Source organism: Alligator mississippiensis, chromosome 2 (genome assembly GCF_030867095.1).
Source record: "Alligator mississippiensis isolate rAllMis1 chromosome 2, rAllMis1, whole genome shotgun sequence".
NCBI classification, from domain to species: Eukaryota; Metazoa; Chordata; order Crocodylia; family Alligatoridae; genus Alligator; species Alligator mississippiensis.
The window spans coordinates 146,340,841-146,357,806 of record NC_081825.1 but is presented as its reverse complement, the minus strand read 5'-3'; the positions used below and the strand labels follow the sequence as shown (position 1 = coordinate 146,357,806).

The window sequence follows — 16,966 nt, the reverse complement described above, 5'->3', positions numbered from 1 at the left end:
ATAATAATAGTAGCTGTAAAAGCAGATTTGGGTGCAATGGGAGCTTCACTTTGCCAGAAGCAGCAGTTTGGGACCTAGAAACAGGGCACCCATTGAAGGAAATAAAGTGGTGTGCTGTTTGCTGTTCTTTCTGCTTACTAAAATTATGACTGTAATTCCTCTTGCAGCCTGACTGAACTGTGCGCTGGATGTAGCCATGATTCTGTTTTCTCTACATTGCAAAAGCCATGCTTCCCACAAGTATTAGAAAGCCCATTTTCCAACTTACTTCTCTGTCATAGTATTGGGTGGAAAATAGTGATCATATCTCTTAATATGAGATTGAACTCTGCACTGCTCCAGTTTGTATGCTGTCATCTTTTAATTGACAGACCTCTTTGTTGATCTGAGTCTTAGTGCTCCTTGCTTTTTATATATATTTTCTTCCCTTTGTTTTCTATATAGTTTCCATTTACTTGGATTAAGAAAAGCAGCAAACGAAGAACCTATATAAAGGAAAGTGTGAGTCTCTTGGACTGCAGTGCTTATGATTTTATTGAGAGTGCTATGATATTTAGCCCTAGCTCCTGGAGTCATGTGATTGGTAAGAAGCTCAGTTTCGTTTTTTGTTTTTTTTTAATAGTCTGTTTCTTACCTTCACAGTTGTGAGGAAATGCGCAAACATGTGATCCAAAGATATTTCATCCTAAAGGAGAAAAAAAAACTACAGGGAAAATAGAGAACTGCAAATTTATTACTAGTATTTTTAGCTCTTGTCATTTTTTTTTGGCCTAGCTCAAGATTTTTGAAGGGTTGGGATTGGCCATATGAAAATTTTCACAGCCCTAGATTTCTTATAATTAAGAATGAATCATATAGAAAGCAGGATCATAGCTGCATAGACAGGGTCAAAAGGTGGAGGGGGGCACTGGTGCACTTGATTAATTATAATTTGATCCCTTCTAAATTCTTATTCAACAGGTGTTAACAACCATCTCTTCTTTTTAATTGTCTTGATGTTTCACCAATCAGGCTAGCCTTTGTACTGCAATTCTGCTGTCTGTTAGCTGCTCCTGGTAATGAAACTCTTATTTCACAGCCCTGCGGACTATTTAAACTCATTCCAATTTAGATATATATTTTTTGTTTCAATACAGCTCTAGGCCCCCAGCATATTAGTAAAGCTTCTAGTTTATTTTTAACTAGAAAAAAATAATGTGTTTTATGTGTTGCTGCCCCTCATTATCAGCACCCCCTTTTTCAAAATTATAGATCCACCCATGTGCACAGGTCACAAGAAAGTTAGCAATGAACTGGGCTGCAGTTCCAGTCATTGTTTCCATAGTTGGATTGTATTTGAATAATTCCCTTGCTATTATCATGCCTGTGTGGGAAGGGAGGTTTGCTTTTGTTCTGAACAATATTTAGGAGACATTTTAGTGCTCTTGAAAGTGACAGATTAATGCTATTTGCTCTAAGGAGGCCCTGTGCCAAGCTTCCCTATGCAGCTTATCTAGTGCACTTGAAACGCTGGCTGTCTGCAAGCACAGACTGACGGATGAGTGTGCCCAGCTGCATCTGAGCCAAAACACAAGATCCAACCACCCCCAAGCTCTGAGAAAGTTCAGGTCTGCATCCAAATGCTGTGGCTTGAATCAGTATGTGAAACAGATTAAAAGGACTGCAGTGTCAGTAGGTGTATTACAATATCAGTTTGAGGCTGCAACCAAGATCAGCTCCATGCAGACTGGTATTTACACAGGCAGTCTTTTCCAACAAGTTTTGCTGGGCTCACAAAATTCCTTTGCAATACCGTGCATTCTTGAGTGCCATCTACTGGCATCTGAGTTGTTACCCGGTATTTACATATATGACAGCTCTTGTTTTCAAGGTGCTCCTGTAACACTAGACATCATACATACCTGTTGTAAGAAACAGGCCCTGCCCTCAAACAGTTTCTAATCTGTCTGGATAAGCCAGACTAAAGAAAAGGAGAAAGGGAGTGCTATTATTTTATGGACATGGATACAAGGGCCAGTTCGAAGAGCTGACTTGTGCAAAGTTGTGCTTATACAGCGTGTGCCAGAACCAAAAGGAGAGCCCAGATTTCCTAAACCCAAACCAACTGCCTTCACCCCAAAGTTGTCTTCCCTGTCTAAAGTATAAGGGCAATTTAATAGGCCCTTACTAAATCCTTCTCCTTTCCTTGCCTTTGCCATCACCGCAGAAGAATCCTCCATTCCACTGGGAGGAAGTGACTCAGGGGACCATTGCACAGGATTTTGAGTTTCAGGTATGCTCTGGGTAGGAGAGAGGTGGACAAATGCTTTTCCCCTCTGTTAGCACTTTCAGGATTTATCCTTGGCTTTCCATAAAACTCTCCAAGCATACATTTCTGAACACTACAATGGAAGCTTGTCTTGCTCTCCCTACATGTCTTCTGCTCTCTGCCAAATCCTGGAAGTGGGGGGTGGTTGCTCTGCAGCAAAATATTCTAGGTGGGTTTATAGCACATAACATGGCCAGGCTTACTACTAGGTTAACCTTCAGCTACGTGAGGCTCTTAGCAACTGCCACTGCCTTAGTCTCAGGCAAACTAGAGTTTAGCACAGAAACAAGTGAAAATCTAAAGATTTCAGGGGCCAGTTTCATCCCCTGTCATGAGCAGGCACCACTGCAGTTCTCTTTATGCTCTCAGGACTAGAACTACTTGGGGTCTCCCAGCCAGGTATACTTCAGAGAGCTGTGTCTCTGGTTGTTATACAAACATACACCCTCCTTGCTCTTACTGTAGGCAATAGCAAAACTTCTATTGTCTTCAACAGGAGATGTTGAATCTCAGACATGTAATTCATAGCTTTAACATAAGCCCCATGAATACAGCAAGGACAAAACAGAACCCTAAAGCTAGGGATGGAATTATCTGTGGCTGTAGATCATCTAGACCACTGATCCTCAAACTTGTTCCACAATGGAAATGCCTCTTCCCATCCATCCAGAATCTAGCTGGTAAGCACCTTCTCCATACTGCAATACAGGGAGACAGAAGCAGTGCTAGGTTTTAAATCCCCAGCTCTCTCTATGCCTTTTTGTTAGCACTGTATTATTCCCTCCTCCAGCACTTTGTCCTCCTCAGTAAAAAATATTTCCAGTGACAACTAGTGTGTTCTTCTCCCGGGAGGGTGTCCCATACCCCAGAAGACCTTGTTGCAGTTTTGCTAGTGAAGTCCATGATCTTCAGCTTTAAATATCCATTTTTCCCCTTGATTCAATACCATCACACTCCTCAGCCTGCTTCCTTGATTTTTATATCTACTTTACTCTCCTGTTTGTGCTGAATATTTTCCACATCTACAGTACCTAAGTGTTGAGTAGGGTGTAAAAATGAATGACTCCTGGAGACAGAGAGTACATTGTGCATCGCATATCTGTTATATCCCCTTCACAGGCATCTTCCTCAGGAGACGCATATCAAGAATTACAGACAGGTGCCTATTCTAATCACGCAGCATAAATCAGACCACAAAGATGGCTCAGTCAGACACCCGAGCATTCCCCCAGTATAGAGAACCACTGACCATGAAGACCCTGGTTTAGGGAAACTACTGGGCAAAAAAAGACTTAGTTGGAGGTTTGCTCCATTCTGGTGAACCCCAGAATGGCCGGCTCCTTGAGGCCAGTGACTGCTGGACTCCAATCACAGCTGTTCTCAAGTTATTCTGATTTGTGGTCTGGGTAGAGCAATGCCAGGAACACAAAGGTAACACAAATTCATCTTTTCCCCCACAAAGTCAGGCATCATCTGTCAAGTGTAGTCAGGATGTGATGTCTGGACTCCAAAGGTTTTCAACACAGTGTATAGTAACTACTTCCTCTCAGCAGGCACCTTCTCCTGGGTGCCTCAGTGTTGAAAAGAATCAATGATTTCTATGGGCACTTGATTATGCCCTTGCAAGATGCCTTTGAGGTCAATCTGCCTGGTTCTTCAGGGGTCCAGGGAGCCTTTCCCTAAAAATGGGGCAGTTGCACCCTGACTACTTAATGTAGATGAAAGAAATGAGCTAAAATAACTACAAAAAACCCAGTCCCACCTTACAGATGACCTTTGTCCATTAGATCAAAGGTACATGGGGACTTATGTTCCTTTGAGGAAGTCGTTGACCAAGCAAATCCTTTCTACAGTGGGCAGACGTGGAGACACACTTGCTTTAAATTCTGCAGTCTGATGGAGGGAACTGCAAATGTTCTGCAGCTGTTGCAGGTTAAGCCATCAGTCTGCAGTCTTATCCCTGCTAGTACTGCCACATTTCTAGAGTAGGTCTGTGAGGAGGGACATACTAAGTACCTTTCAGGTACCCAGCGAGCTGGGCTAATGCGCAGCCCCTCTTTCAAGAATCTCGTCTTGTTCCCTACACATCATTGAACCTGTTGACAGTCATGCTGCTGAGGACATAGGCTCCATCCTTTTGCTACTGTTCCACAAGTCAGTGAAATGAAACAGTGTGGGTATCTTGGGAGCATCATTAGCACCAGCTCAAAACTGCAGTTCCTAACCTGCTCAAGAACAAGGGTGTCCTCACTACCTAATTTTTGGGGTTGACATACTCTGAGTGGAAGTGGGTATCTGGGGCTTATTTCCTCATCAGCATGACTGATAACTCTGCTGCAACAGGGTAGATGTTCAATTTTTGCTCTTTGAGAAATGCCCCCAAAGTAGGGGCAATAATAGCCACTGGACAGAGCCATCCTACTACTCCCCCAGAGTATATGGTCTCTTATCAGGCAAAGAACCAATGGTAGAGATGCAAGGAAAACAAACAGCCCAGGGAGATCAGATGATGTGTGATTGAGCATTGGCTTTGTGACTCAACATTTCTGGCTTAAATTATTTACACTCCAAAATTGGGAAGTGGCACAGTGATAGGCCTGTGTGGGCCCAGAGGATAATTAGAGCCAGAAGGAGGAAAAGCCCTGACAATTCAATGTTTCTGCTGCCTCCTCTCCTCTCATCTCCACAAGCCCCTTATCTCCAGATGCTGCAGCATCACACCAACAAAATAAGTAAAGGCAAATTATGCAAGAAAATGCAGAGGGAGGAAAAGAGAGCTCATTATTCTCACATTAATTCTTTTGTCAGGTAAGAGAGTCTGAGGAATGCTTCTGCTTGGCCTTTCCTTCATACTTCCCACAGATTTGAGGAGCTCCTGCAGCCATTGCCCACCCTACTAACTTAGCCCCTCCTAACACCATGCCCCTAGCAAGATCAGAAGGCCTTAGAGCACTCGGCAACACCGTCACATTTTGAAAGAATTGGGTGTTTTGGTCTTCTCTACAGAATGGCTGAGGGGAGATATGATAATAACAACAGTTCTCAGTTATATCTTGGGTTCCTGCAACGTTACAAACCATTCTTCACACCCACTGGGGACAGGACAAGAAGTAACAGCCTTAAATTTCAGCTGCACAGATTTAGGTTAGTCATTAGTAAAAAAAATTTCGACTGGAGGATGTCACAACCCAGTGATTTTGGTGCCTCGGCATGGTGGAATTTTCCCGCCACATGAGAGCCTCTTGCAAAGTAAAAGGTTTTCTGTTGCTGCAGAAAACCCCCGGTGCAAGAGAGTTCCCGCCATTCGAATGTAAATTTGTGTCCCGCTATTGGCCAGCTCTAAATTATGCACACGTGGCGGCTAGTAATTGGCTTGCTAGCCGTTTAAAATTTTGCGCGACTTCCGCCCAAGTCGGAGAACTTTGAGCATGCTGCAGAGTGCCTCTGAGGAGATCTGACTCATGGCTGAGCTGATCGATAGACTGATCACCTATCGATTCTTCTCCCCGTCGCCGAGCGCAATCCCAGACATATCCTTTTCCCTGCCGGCCTGATTTGTAGACGGATGTGCTGGCCTGAGCCCTGCCAGCTGGAACAACTAACGTAGTTGTTCAGACGACCGGACCGTTTTTCGTCGCAACAGCAAGCAACGTAAGTAAAGTTTTACAACCATAAAGCTTTCTCGGCCTCTCTATTCACCAGCCCGCCCCGACGAACGAGTAATTATTGAATCACCTCGAGTCGGCTTTGGCCGTCCAAGACATGGCAACGAGGATGGGATCTAAGGGCATGGTGATAGAGAAGAACCTAATTGGGTGCTGCCCCTGGCGCACCGGGACCCGCCACATAGAGAATGCCAACGATCTATGGGCGCATATCGCTTACCACCAGGCGGTAGAAGGGGATGAAAGAAATATTGATGGTTACTGCTCCGTAAAGAGAGAAGAAGCCGTAGTGAAGGAATGGAGAACTAAGCTATCCCTTGGGGAGTTCGGATGTATAATGGGGAGCGACCGGGTCTATTATCGACCCCCGGAGGAAACCTCAACCATATCCTTAGCTGGGGTGAAAGCGCGGAAGGTAGAGAAGCTGACCCCCGCTCAAGAGTTCGCTCAATGCATTCGGTACTTTAGGGAAGGAGGGGAATCCACCCCCACGGACTGGTTTAACTGTCCGGATTTGGTGCCGGAGTCACGGGGTCATGAGCTCCTCGTTCAGCTCTCGGAGGATTTGGAAACTAAGGGCCGTCATGTGCCGAGATGGGGTCTGACCAAATGGAAGAAAAGAAGGGAAAAATGATAAATGTGCTGTTCCGTACAGTAGCGGGTCTACTAAGGGAATACGCAAATTTAGAGGCACAGATGCATACGGCGGGTAAGGAGTCGCTGGAGCAAACAGCAGAAAGCTCCGGAGCGGCGCTTATCAGAAGCACCGGCCGCATGATACCGCTAGCAGAAAATGGCGCCGAAAGAAGCGCGAGCTATCCAGGGAACCTGGAAAGGAGAGGCGGAGCTTCAGAAGACCTGGCGGGGATCCGTCTAGCGTCTCCGCCCCCTGAGGTGACGTCGTTCCCAACGACCCCGCCTCCTTGCCAAGGGGAGGGGGGCAATGGGAGGAGGGATGTACCCAATGCTCCCAGACGAAGAATTTAACTCTTTCTCTACCGCAGCTCACCCAATAGCTGTGACAAAGCATGTTGCAGATGAAGATGGTGCTACGCGCACCACTGTTATCTCTTGCACACGCACTCGACCAGAGATTCAAGAGGTTTGCAAGGAATCTAAAATAAGATCAGGAGAGACCTTGGCAATGTGGCTAGGACGGTTAATAGTGGAATTCGGATCTGACACCTTGGATAAAGAAGAAGCGAGTGCCTTGACTTGACAGGCGGCATGGAGTGGTGGGCGTGCTACCGACTTGAATGTGGCCGTAGACAGTGCCCACTGGCCCATCCCACTCCCAGCACTCGTAGTGGGACAGGTAAGCCACAAATTTCACACCTGGCACGAAGGTCGTCCACAGAAGGCTACTGCAGAGCAACTCCTCCTGGCTATAGTTGGGGTGTCATATCTCTCATGGAGTCCGAGAACAAATCCAATGGGACTAACTGCCGTACAACGAAAAGAGAGATGGGCTCATCGCCACCTATCAGACCCTGGGGCAATCCCAACGCCCTTGGAAGCTATAGAGGCCTTTTGGAGGTATATAGAGGAGCAAATGCCGTTACACTCCGACTCTTCTTGAACCCAATGGTAGGTCAACCGGTGGGAAATCTCTTAGGCCATCTCCCACGTCTACAAGCACTTATGCAACAAGGTGAAGAAGCTTCTGATACTATAAGGGACCAATCTTCGGTATACCCAGCCGGAACACTGAGACACAGACGGCAAGAATTTATTCCTCGACGAGAGCAAGGGTGGTCACCTCCAGGAACCCCAAAGGAGAGAACCCTGAAGGAAAGAACCATGTTTGGTTTTCTTCTCTCCCGCACCGGACTTACGAAGACGCAGCTATGAATTTTGGGAGAAAGGGTCAGTCTCATCTGGCTAAAGCATTGGGATTCAAATTCAAGGACTCATCAAAAAACGAGTGATGGCCATCGGCTCCGCTGGCGGCTTTCTCCAGTTCAGACCTGACCCCACGGATTCTTGACCATACGCCGAACTCACTGTTTGCAACCCTACCGATCCGGATGACCAACAACAAGCATTCTTCCTTCTCGATACTGGAGCTCAGACCAATGTGATTGCCTCAATGATACCTCATCAAAAGACCACCAGAATGATCAAGGTACAAGGGCTTAATGCTATCACTGTCACAACGAAGGTCAAGTTTTGGGTCCAAGGCCACCGATACCCCCTAGAGGCTGTCCTAGGGGGCATCAACATTTTGGGGATCCCGGGGATAAAAGCGCTTAACCTTAAAGAACAAGTGCTACAGGCATTACCCGTCATGATCCCAGAACAGGATTGGCATCGACCAACACTTCGTAACAACTCCATCTGGTGATATCGACCAATCCCAACTAAAGGTTCGCTAAAGCAGTCCCTTACTGACCTCCTGCGGCGACTCGAGCGATGAGGCTGTATTAAGACTGTAACAGCCAGCACCTACCTGTCATCAGGATGGGGGGTAGCGAAACCTGGAAAGCCTAATGAAGCGCGGTTGGTTGTAGACTATCGAGAAGTCAACAAAAGGTGTCAAGTACTTCAACAACCTAATCCATCTACTCTGCCACAGTGTATGTTTGAGATGGCACAGTTCCAACAAAGTAAGTGTGTTGGAGTCACATTGGATCTTAAAAATATGTTCTTTTCCATCCCGATAAATGACCCGGAAGGAATACTAAACATGTGTATTGATGGCATCATGTATAGGTGGACAGTTTGTCCACAAGGATATCGTAACGCTCCATCACTAGCCACAGGTGCCATGAATAACAGCCTAAAGAATTTTCGAGCTTCATACTCTCTTCCCCCAGAGAAGGAACTAAAGATTTGGAGTTACGTGGATGATATCGCCATCATGGGTCGCGATAGTTCTGTAGTTACTAGTATAGTCAGTCAACTAGTCACTCACCTTCAGAGTGAGGGATGGACAATCAACGAGGAAAAGTCGTGTTTGCAACCTGTAGATGACATTACATTCCTTGGTACTTGATACATCGGTTCCATCCGCCACAGAATTTCTCACGAGGGTCCTAACATCGATCCATTGAAAACATTCTTCCCTACAACTAAGAGGCACTTTCAACAGCTGTTGGGTCATTTGAATTGGTATCGACATTATATTGAACCTAGTGATTTGGCACTCCTCACCAAATTGCAGCGACAGATCCGTAATAAATCCCGAAAGTCTACGCCCTGGACAAAAGGAGATCAGCAGAACCTGCTTCGCCTGCTAGCTATGGTTAAAGATACACAATTCCATGCCATGTATCTGGGCGAGTCACTAACCGTAACCCTCGGGTTCACCACCAACCATGTGTGGGCTGTCGCACATAATTCTCATGATGAGCTAGTATATACAGCCCATAAAACACTTCAAGCGGCACAACATTGATATGGAGCTGTGGGAAAAATCCTCCTCGCCAAACAATTGGTGGAGCCTTTAGCAAGGGGGCATGGGACGTTACGCGCTCCCGGTGCCACATTGTTACCCTTGCTGGATGCAGACAGAGTTGACCCACGTTTTCAGGGAGAATCTAAGACCTGGAATACGCTAGTGCTTACCCACCATTACAACTGGCATTGTTGGAGGTTGGAAAACACGGTACCTGATCCAAGCCTGGAAGAGGAAGAGAAAGTCCCTACATTGTATGGAACTTCTGCCCCGGCGTGGATGGCCTCAGATGGAACCTCCTGACATGGCGGAGGCTATGGGTATTATTGCAAAGCTTGTAACAATAAAGAAATCTTTCAAGCCAACCCAGATGATAATTCGGCCCAAAGATGTGAATTGTTAGGATTCCTTAAGGTACTGGAACATTGTCTGACACATCATAACGATACACTCCCCATTCCAATCATCGCAATTGATTCGCAATACATTTATAAAATTCTTACGGGCACAGCTTTTCCCTCCGAGAATTTAAATGATTGGCAAGATATTTGGGAAACGTTAACTAAATGTGTGCGCCTTCCGTTGATTAGGCACACTAAGTCCCATCGTCCAGATACCGATCCAGTGCATGAGGTAACTGATAAGCTCTTGGAAGATCCACTCCGGGCCAACATAGTCTTGCCTGTCACATCTACCTCCGGTCCTGAAGTAAATCCATTCCTCGCGTGGCTTCATGAGAATTGGGGTCACCCGGGACCACGAGCTTGCCATCAACATTGGTGCCGAACCCTTATGGAGCCGGCCTCATACGGAGCTCGGCGCAATTGAGAAAAGGTAGTTCAGGCCTGTGAAATATGTGCTAAAGAAAAGTGCCATAGAACCAAGCACCAACTAGGAGCTTTCGATTCTTCACAGTTTCAAGCGGGCAAAGTTTGGCAGGTAGATTTACTGGGACCCCTCCCAGGGTCTAAGCCACCGAATAAAGGACTAGTTGTTGTCGACTTGGGAACAAGACAGTTACAGGTTATCCCCCTACGAAAAAGTAATGCCACTGCTGTCATTTCTGCTTTGACTGCTGTATTTGCTACCTGGCGACCTCCTCATGAGATTCAGTCTGATGGAGGACCTCCATTCAATTCAAACTCTCTGGATAAATTCGCTCGTCTTCATAATGTAGCCTGGCATCTTCATTTGCCGTACCACCCGCAGTCCAACGGTGTTGTGGAAAGACACATAGGTCTGTACAAAGAGCAACTTCGCCTTAGAGGAGGAGGGTTGTTTAAAAACTGGACTAAATTTAATCACAATGTCCTTATTTCACTAAACACCGCTAAACCATTATGGGACGAAGCTAATGTCCAAAAACCTCCACCTTGGGAGCCCAAGTTCCAACCAGACAAGTTAGTGTGGATTTCAATACCGCACCCCCATCAGTCTCATCCACAAGTTCACAAAGGGACCATTCAGCGGTCGGGACAATATCCTAATACCTATTCTGTCCAATTGGAAGAGAAGCCCGATCGTCCTCCTATTATCGTTCATCACAACTGGATGACACGCCGTTCCAACGTTTCCCCAGTATCCTTACAGTAAATCCAATTATGAGTCTTTTGTCTTGTGTTGTTGTTTTCTCTCTTCACAGGACAGACCCTAGAAAAGTAGTAATCCACAACCGCCCGAGTGTGAGATTCATCGAGCACCAGACTGCAGTTCGTTCGAGTTAATAGAGTGATGATTATAAAGGAGACACTGAGACGGCGAACGTTCAATAGCTCAGGATTTGCTATAACACCATTTACTCTCATTTTGTTAAGTATTTTATCGACATTGTCTGTTAGTAGGAGAGGACGGACTGACTACCAGACGAGGAGAGTCCCAAGCAGACGATGATCAACAGTTGTTGTTATATGTTCAAAGTTATTGTATTTTGTAACTGGTTGAAAAGACCAGTCTATCAAGTTGTTTATATATATATATATATATTACTGGTTGTTAAAGCTTCTGAATTTGCTCCCCTTATGCTCTAAACCATGAGGTTTTCCATTAAGAATCAATCAGTCCTCTATCTGCTGTCAGCAGGGACTAGGACTAGCCAGGTCAGCAGGTGCAGAGTATCATCTGTGCCCAGAGCTATTTTACATGGATGTCATTTGGGAATGAGTAGCTGTTGCCTATTCATGAAGCTAGATAAAGGGGAGAAATTTTTGACAAATGAAGGATGGCTTTAGAGTTAAAGCACTGAGTTTGAATTTGGAAGACTTGGATTCAAATGTTGGCTCTGATATAGACCCCTTATGTGGCAGAAGAGGAATCTTTTAAATTGCTTTGTCCTTCTGTAAATATTTTTTAATATATATTTTTGCTGCTAAATATGACTGAAATGCTCTGGTAGGTTTTTTCCCAAGCCTAATCCATTGCCCATTAAAGTAAACAGAACAAAAATGTGAGGTTAGAATTAAGCAGGTGCCCCAGTGCTTGGGGACCTGAGCTGCTCATAGAATGCCATTGCCTTTGCTTGGCTTTGGATCAGCCCCTTGCTGGACAGGGGTAGAATTAAGTCTGGTTGGGTTGGTTTAGACTGGCCAGGGCCTTTTAACACTTAAGTTAAACTACACCTGCATGTGCAATCTGCAGACGAGGAATCCCCCTTGCCTTTGGGAAGAGACTGAATCCTTAATCCCCCAGTGCACTTTGCATGAATTGGCCATTGTAGCTACCTAAGAGCCAGGTTGGGGTCAGGATGCAACCTGTGACTACATCAGCTGGAAGGTGAGTTCTCTATGGACCTGTGCTGTAGACTTAATTCAAGTGCTTACTGTGGTGGCTTTTTCCAGCTGGCATTTATGCTGAAAACAAGAGTTTCTCAGTTCTCGGAACTCTTAGCTAACTTACCTGTGCTTGCTCAGTGCAATTTACCTCCAGTCCCTTTTGCTACTTGCTCAGCCCTGTGTAAAAGACTGCAGCTTCTGCTGTGTATAATGCCCCAAGTTTGGACATAAGGGTCTGGGACAGAAGTTTCATAGACGGTTTGACACAGATCAGTTAAGTCTGATAATACATTCAACCAGGCTTATCTGAAACCAATTTCAGCCATTTTGAAACTGGTTTATGTGCACTGAACTTCTGTTCTGTTATAGGTTTAAATTGGTTTCTGATCACTCAAATTGGTTTATGTGTAACTTCTGTCCCTAGGAGAAAAAGACAAAAGGACAAGAGAGCTGGGAGAGCCTATTTGCTTAAGAAGTCTCCCTCACCCTGCACTAATCTGCATGAAACTTTCTCAGTGCTGCCTGCTGAACTGTTTGCCTTGTGTCAGAGGGAAGCTAGAACATATGTGACTGGCAGGTATATAAAATAGAAGCAAACAAAAATGTTAATTAAAGAGGGCTCAGGTTGCTGAGAGACAGCAGAGAAGGAGGACTGGCCAGTATTACACCCTGGCTCCTGCTCACCCCTGAATATACTGCCTGCGTGAAGCCTGTGGATAGTGCTGGGGGTATTGACAAGGGAACATGCTAAGCAGTCCTTTGGCTGCCATAGGGTGGCTTCTGTAAGCCTGGGCAGCTTCTGGGGCTGCTCTGATTTACACCTGGAGCCACACTGAATTCAAGCAGCCCAGTGGCAGTGTAAAGTCATCTCCATGTCCCACCAACCCCAGCCTGAGGCTTTGGTGCTGCACTTGCCAAGGGACACAGCACAAAATGTAGCCCCTTGTGTGTCTGTTTTTTGTAAGCAGAGATGAATTGCCAAGGCCTGACCTACTCGCTCCCTTGTTTTTAAGAGTTTGTAAACTAGATGGTAGGTAACTATGTTGCTTAGCAACCATATGTTTTTTAATGGAGACAGTGAGTGTATGTATGTTTGTCTGCATTAGATGGAAAGGATGAAAGGACTGAGTGGCTCTTGGCAAGTTAATAATGATCGCAGACCAACATCTGTATGTCCCTATTAGTTTTATGCCATAATATTATTAAAGTAATAGTTACGCAGAGCTTCAGGTTGAGCAGTGCCCTGCTCAGACTTATTCCACAGTGTCCCCCAATGGCAGAGATGTGTGGTTTGGGGTGACCTGAAACGGATTTTGCCCCATAATCCCAGTCTAATCTCAGGTCTTTTTTCAGGGCTCTGTACCTGATATATGATATTATTTTACGTTTTAATTAGTAAATATCCATTTTTGATCAAGTCCTAACTTATTAGCTGGTGTAATTCATTGCTAACTACCTTTAATTGTGTAAAAAGTGGCTTTGAAAAAAGAACCAGATGCCAGGAATAAGGAACAGGGAACCAGGAATAAAGAACTGGAAATAAGAAACCTACTTCAGCCTGTCGGTGCCTGCACATTGTTACATAAATGACTAGCCCAAGGTCAGAAAGGGAATCTGTGGTGACCTGGGATTGAATGTGTGTCTCTGGAGCGGCATCTAATACCTGAACCACAGCACTATCTTTTCTTCTTCCTTCCTTTGAAAAGTGCCAATATCAGTATCTAGTCCACCCCTTTGCTGGCACTTAAAGCACTTAAAAACCACCAGTGTTTCAGCACTGGTCATGGGCTGAGGACAATGCAAAGGCTGCTTAGAAAGTAGTTACTCAAACCCGCTTCCTGTATGCTGTCAGTTTTGATGAAGTGCAGTTTTCTTGGGCTCAGAGATGCCAAGAAATAGCCTTAGAAACTTCTGAGCAGTTAGAATATTGTCAGCTCTTTTCTTTTCAGCACTTTAGAAGAAATTCTAGTTGCCAGTGATATTTAACTCTAAAGGTAAGTGCATGAGGATTCTTGTGCCTCTGTTCCCACCTTCCAAAGAAGCTTTGCTATATCACTCACTTGCATAACTAGAGGGGTGAGGGGTTTGACTTGGACATCAGCCCTGGGCATCAACTTGAGTAGGGGGAGTGAAAACATAGCAGCCCCTACCATTACTGTCCCAGTGGCCACCTGCAGCTCAACCCTGTGTCCCACTGGCCTGGGTGCAGAACTTCCCAGTTATACCTCTGATGTCACTCAAAGCACATGGGCCATTTTATTGCAGTCAGGTACCGGGTGTAACAGTGGAACATCACCATGGTCTTTGGTGGAATTAGTCTGGATTTGCAGTGGAGCTCCTGGAATCAGAATCTGGCCCTCTGTGTCTCACATGCCCAATTTGGAAAATGATAATTGTGTAATGATATTGCCCTTTCCTGGGGACAGTGTTGTGAGTTCTTTTCTAACATATCTTGTGAAGCGCCAGCATTTTTTACAACTGCGCTTTTCAAAGGGGCCTGAGGGAGTTAGACACCCAGCTCCCATGGAAGTCCCTCAGATACTTCAGGGACAGAAGTGAGTTGTCCTAGGTCTTGGGTTTGGTGTCAGTGAAAGGAGCCCTTCTTCAGGGAAGGCAGAAGAAAGCTTTCCCCTGGAGTTATTCTTCCAGATCTTGGAGTCTTCTTTCCATGTGGGGAAGGAGTCTTGGTCAGGAGATGCTAAAAGTATTTTCTGTCATCGTGATTTTCCCTGTTTGGGCTTCATTAGTGTTGTATCCTGTCTAGTTTTCAGCTTGAATGTTTCACTGCCCTTGCAAACAAGGATGCACATTTTATGTACACACAGCTTGAAAGGCCTGGATCTATGGGCTGTCTCTTGAAGCATATGTAGGTATGCATGTATATGCAAGTGTGCAGGTAGGGGTGGGTGGTTAGAACTGCTGGATTTCATCTAACCAGTGACTGCAGGAATGTTGTTTGGCCGCTTCTCTTTGGAATTCTTTCCATGATGGTTGGAAGGCAAGGGCAAGAAGAACTACCTTAGAGTCCTGTTCTGTGTGGCTCTGAAGCTCCATTTCCCATCTTGCTTTGATGCACTACATCTTACCTCTCACACAAATCAATTTAGAGCAGCTCAAAGGGCATTTTTTATCTCATTTTAGATTAAATCCATCTCAGTCTGAGAGTTCATGCACTTGGTCTTAAAAAAAAGCACATTTCTTCTTTTGAGAAACTGAATGCACTTGAGAGTCAATGCCTCTGGGATGGCTGCTAGTGGTCCACAAAACCTTTTTGGCTCTCAGTTATTAGATTGCATCCAGGCCAAAGTCATATTGATGTCTATGCTTGCTATTGTTGATGGTCAGCTGTGAGACAGGTTGGTTATTATAGCCTATTCTCATACATCCTACGAATACTCACATAATTAGTAGTAATTTGATACTGTTCTCCAGAGACTTGAATGCAAACTAAATGAGACTCTGACAGTAAGGCATCCCCTAAAGTGCTACCTCTGGATCAGAGAGTCAGGCTTATTGGCAGGACAGCATAGGGAAGGTTGAACTGTTATTACCTGTCATGTAGGTGTGCTGTTGTTAGGCGTCAATCTCCAGGGTTGTCAGTGCACGATGATTTTAAAGGGAAAAATTTGCTGCAGTGGGTTGGGCTGCTGGTTGGGGCATTAGGGATCTGTGAGCTGTGCCTCGGTTCATCTACTCATTCAGTGTGTGACTGTGACTGGTATGCTTTTTCAGAACTGCTCACTGTCTGTCTAACAGTGTTGAAGTCAATGGTGTATTTCAGCCTGATGTCTGTAGAAGCACAGCTGCACAAGCACTCAGCATTTGCATAACTTTGCTCCCAGTCAAATTGACTATGAAAGCTCTCCACTGACTTCAGTAGGAGCAGCATTATGCCAGCGACTAATACTTTTGAAAAACTTCTTTCTGCCCCTATCTGGGCCAGATAGGTCAGCATATTTCAGGCGCCTTAAAGTCTTAGAAGAAATAGTGGGGAGGAGGGGAGCAGGGAAAAGAACCAGCCAGTTTGGAATCTTGTCCTTGAGGGAGATGCAATGTACACTACTATTTAATTTAAAAAATAAATAAAACCTCCTTACAGAACCATCTAAATGTTCTAAATGTAACCATCACGTTAAATGTTCACCTCTGAGAGGCTGTTTTCTTCCTAAATAAATCACTTTTCCTGCAGTTCTTTTAGCTTGACACAAAACCCGAGGACATTACAGATTAGATTATCAAAACGTAATAGTGAGAATTTGTATCTGTCGGGACCGAGGGTCGGTCTGAGGCTATGGCCAGTAGCCCGGACTGTCAGGTGGGGTTTTTCCACGACGGAGTAGAGTTAGGCATGGAAGCGTATTGGTTTTACAAAGAAAGCTTTATTTACATTGCCGATGGTCACAGTGCAGGAAGGAAACTTGCTTGAGTTGCAGGTGCAGACAAACAAACACAAATGAGATCTCTTCCGAACCGCACCAAACCAAGATGAGTCGTCGATATACGACTCCATGAGCGCTTCACATGGGGGATACGTCAAATTTACACTATGACGGGGAGTGGCTAAGAGCTGATCAGGCCTCTCTGTCCTCCTCCAAGACGCACACGGAGTTTGCTAGGCTCCACAGCGCACTCAGAGTTCCCCATGAGATGGTTGTGGAGTCCTCCAACTTGGGCGGAAACTGCTCTAACCTTTTATATGGCTAGCGAGCCAATTGCTAGCCGCCACGTAGGAATAATTTAGAATCAGCCAATAATGGGGTACGAATTTGCATGTGTGTGGCGGGAACTCTTTTGCACCGGGGATTTCTCTCTGCAGCTGAGAAATCCA

General features: G+C 45.3%; 1 protein-coding gene across 2 annotated transcripts in view; it reads left to right on the top strand.

Moving 5' to 3' along the window:
- SCD5 (stearoyl-CoA desaturase 5) overlaps window positions 1-16,966 on the top strand; it is an 80,874-nt gene that overhangs the window by 10,193 nt on the left and 53,715 nt on the right. The window contains exon 2 of one of the 2 annotated variants that reach the window (XM_019483929.2): window positions 445-583. The exons of the other annotated variant lie outside the window; for it this stretch is intronic. Within the exon in view, the coding sequence (XP_019339474.1) occupies window positions 547-583 (37 nt within the window). The 5' untranslated portion in view covers window positions 445-546. The remainder of the gene's footprint in view (window positions 1-444; window positions 584-16,966) is intronic. 2 annotated transcript variants of the gene reach the window in all.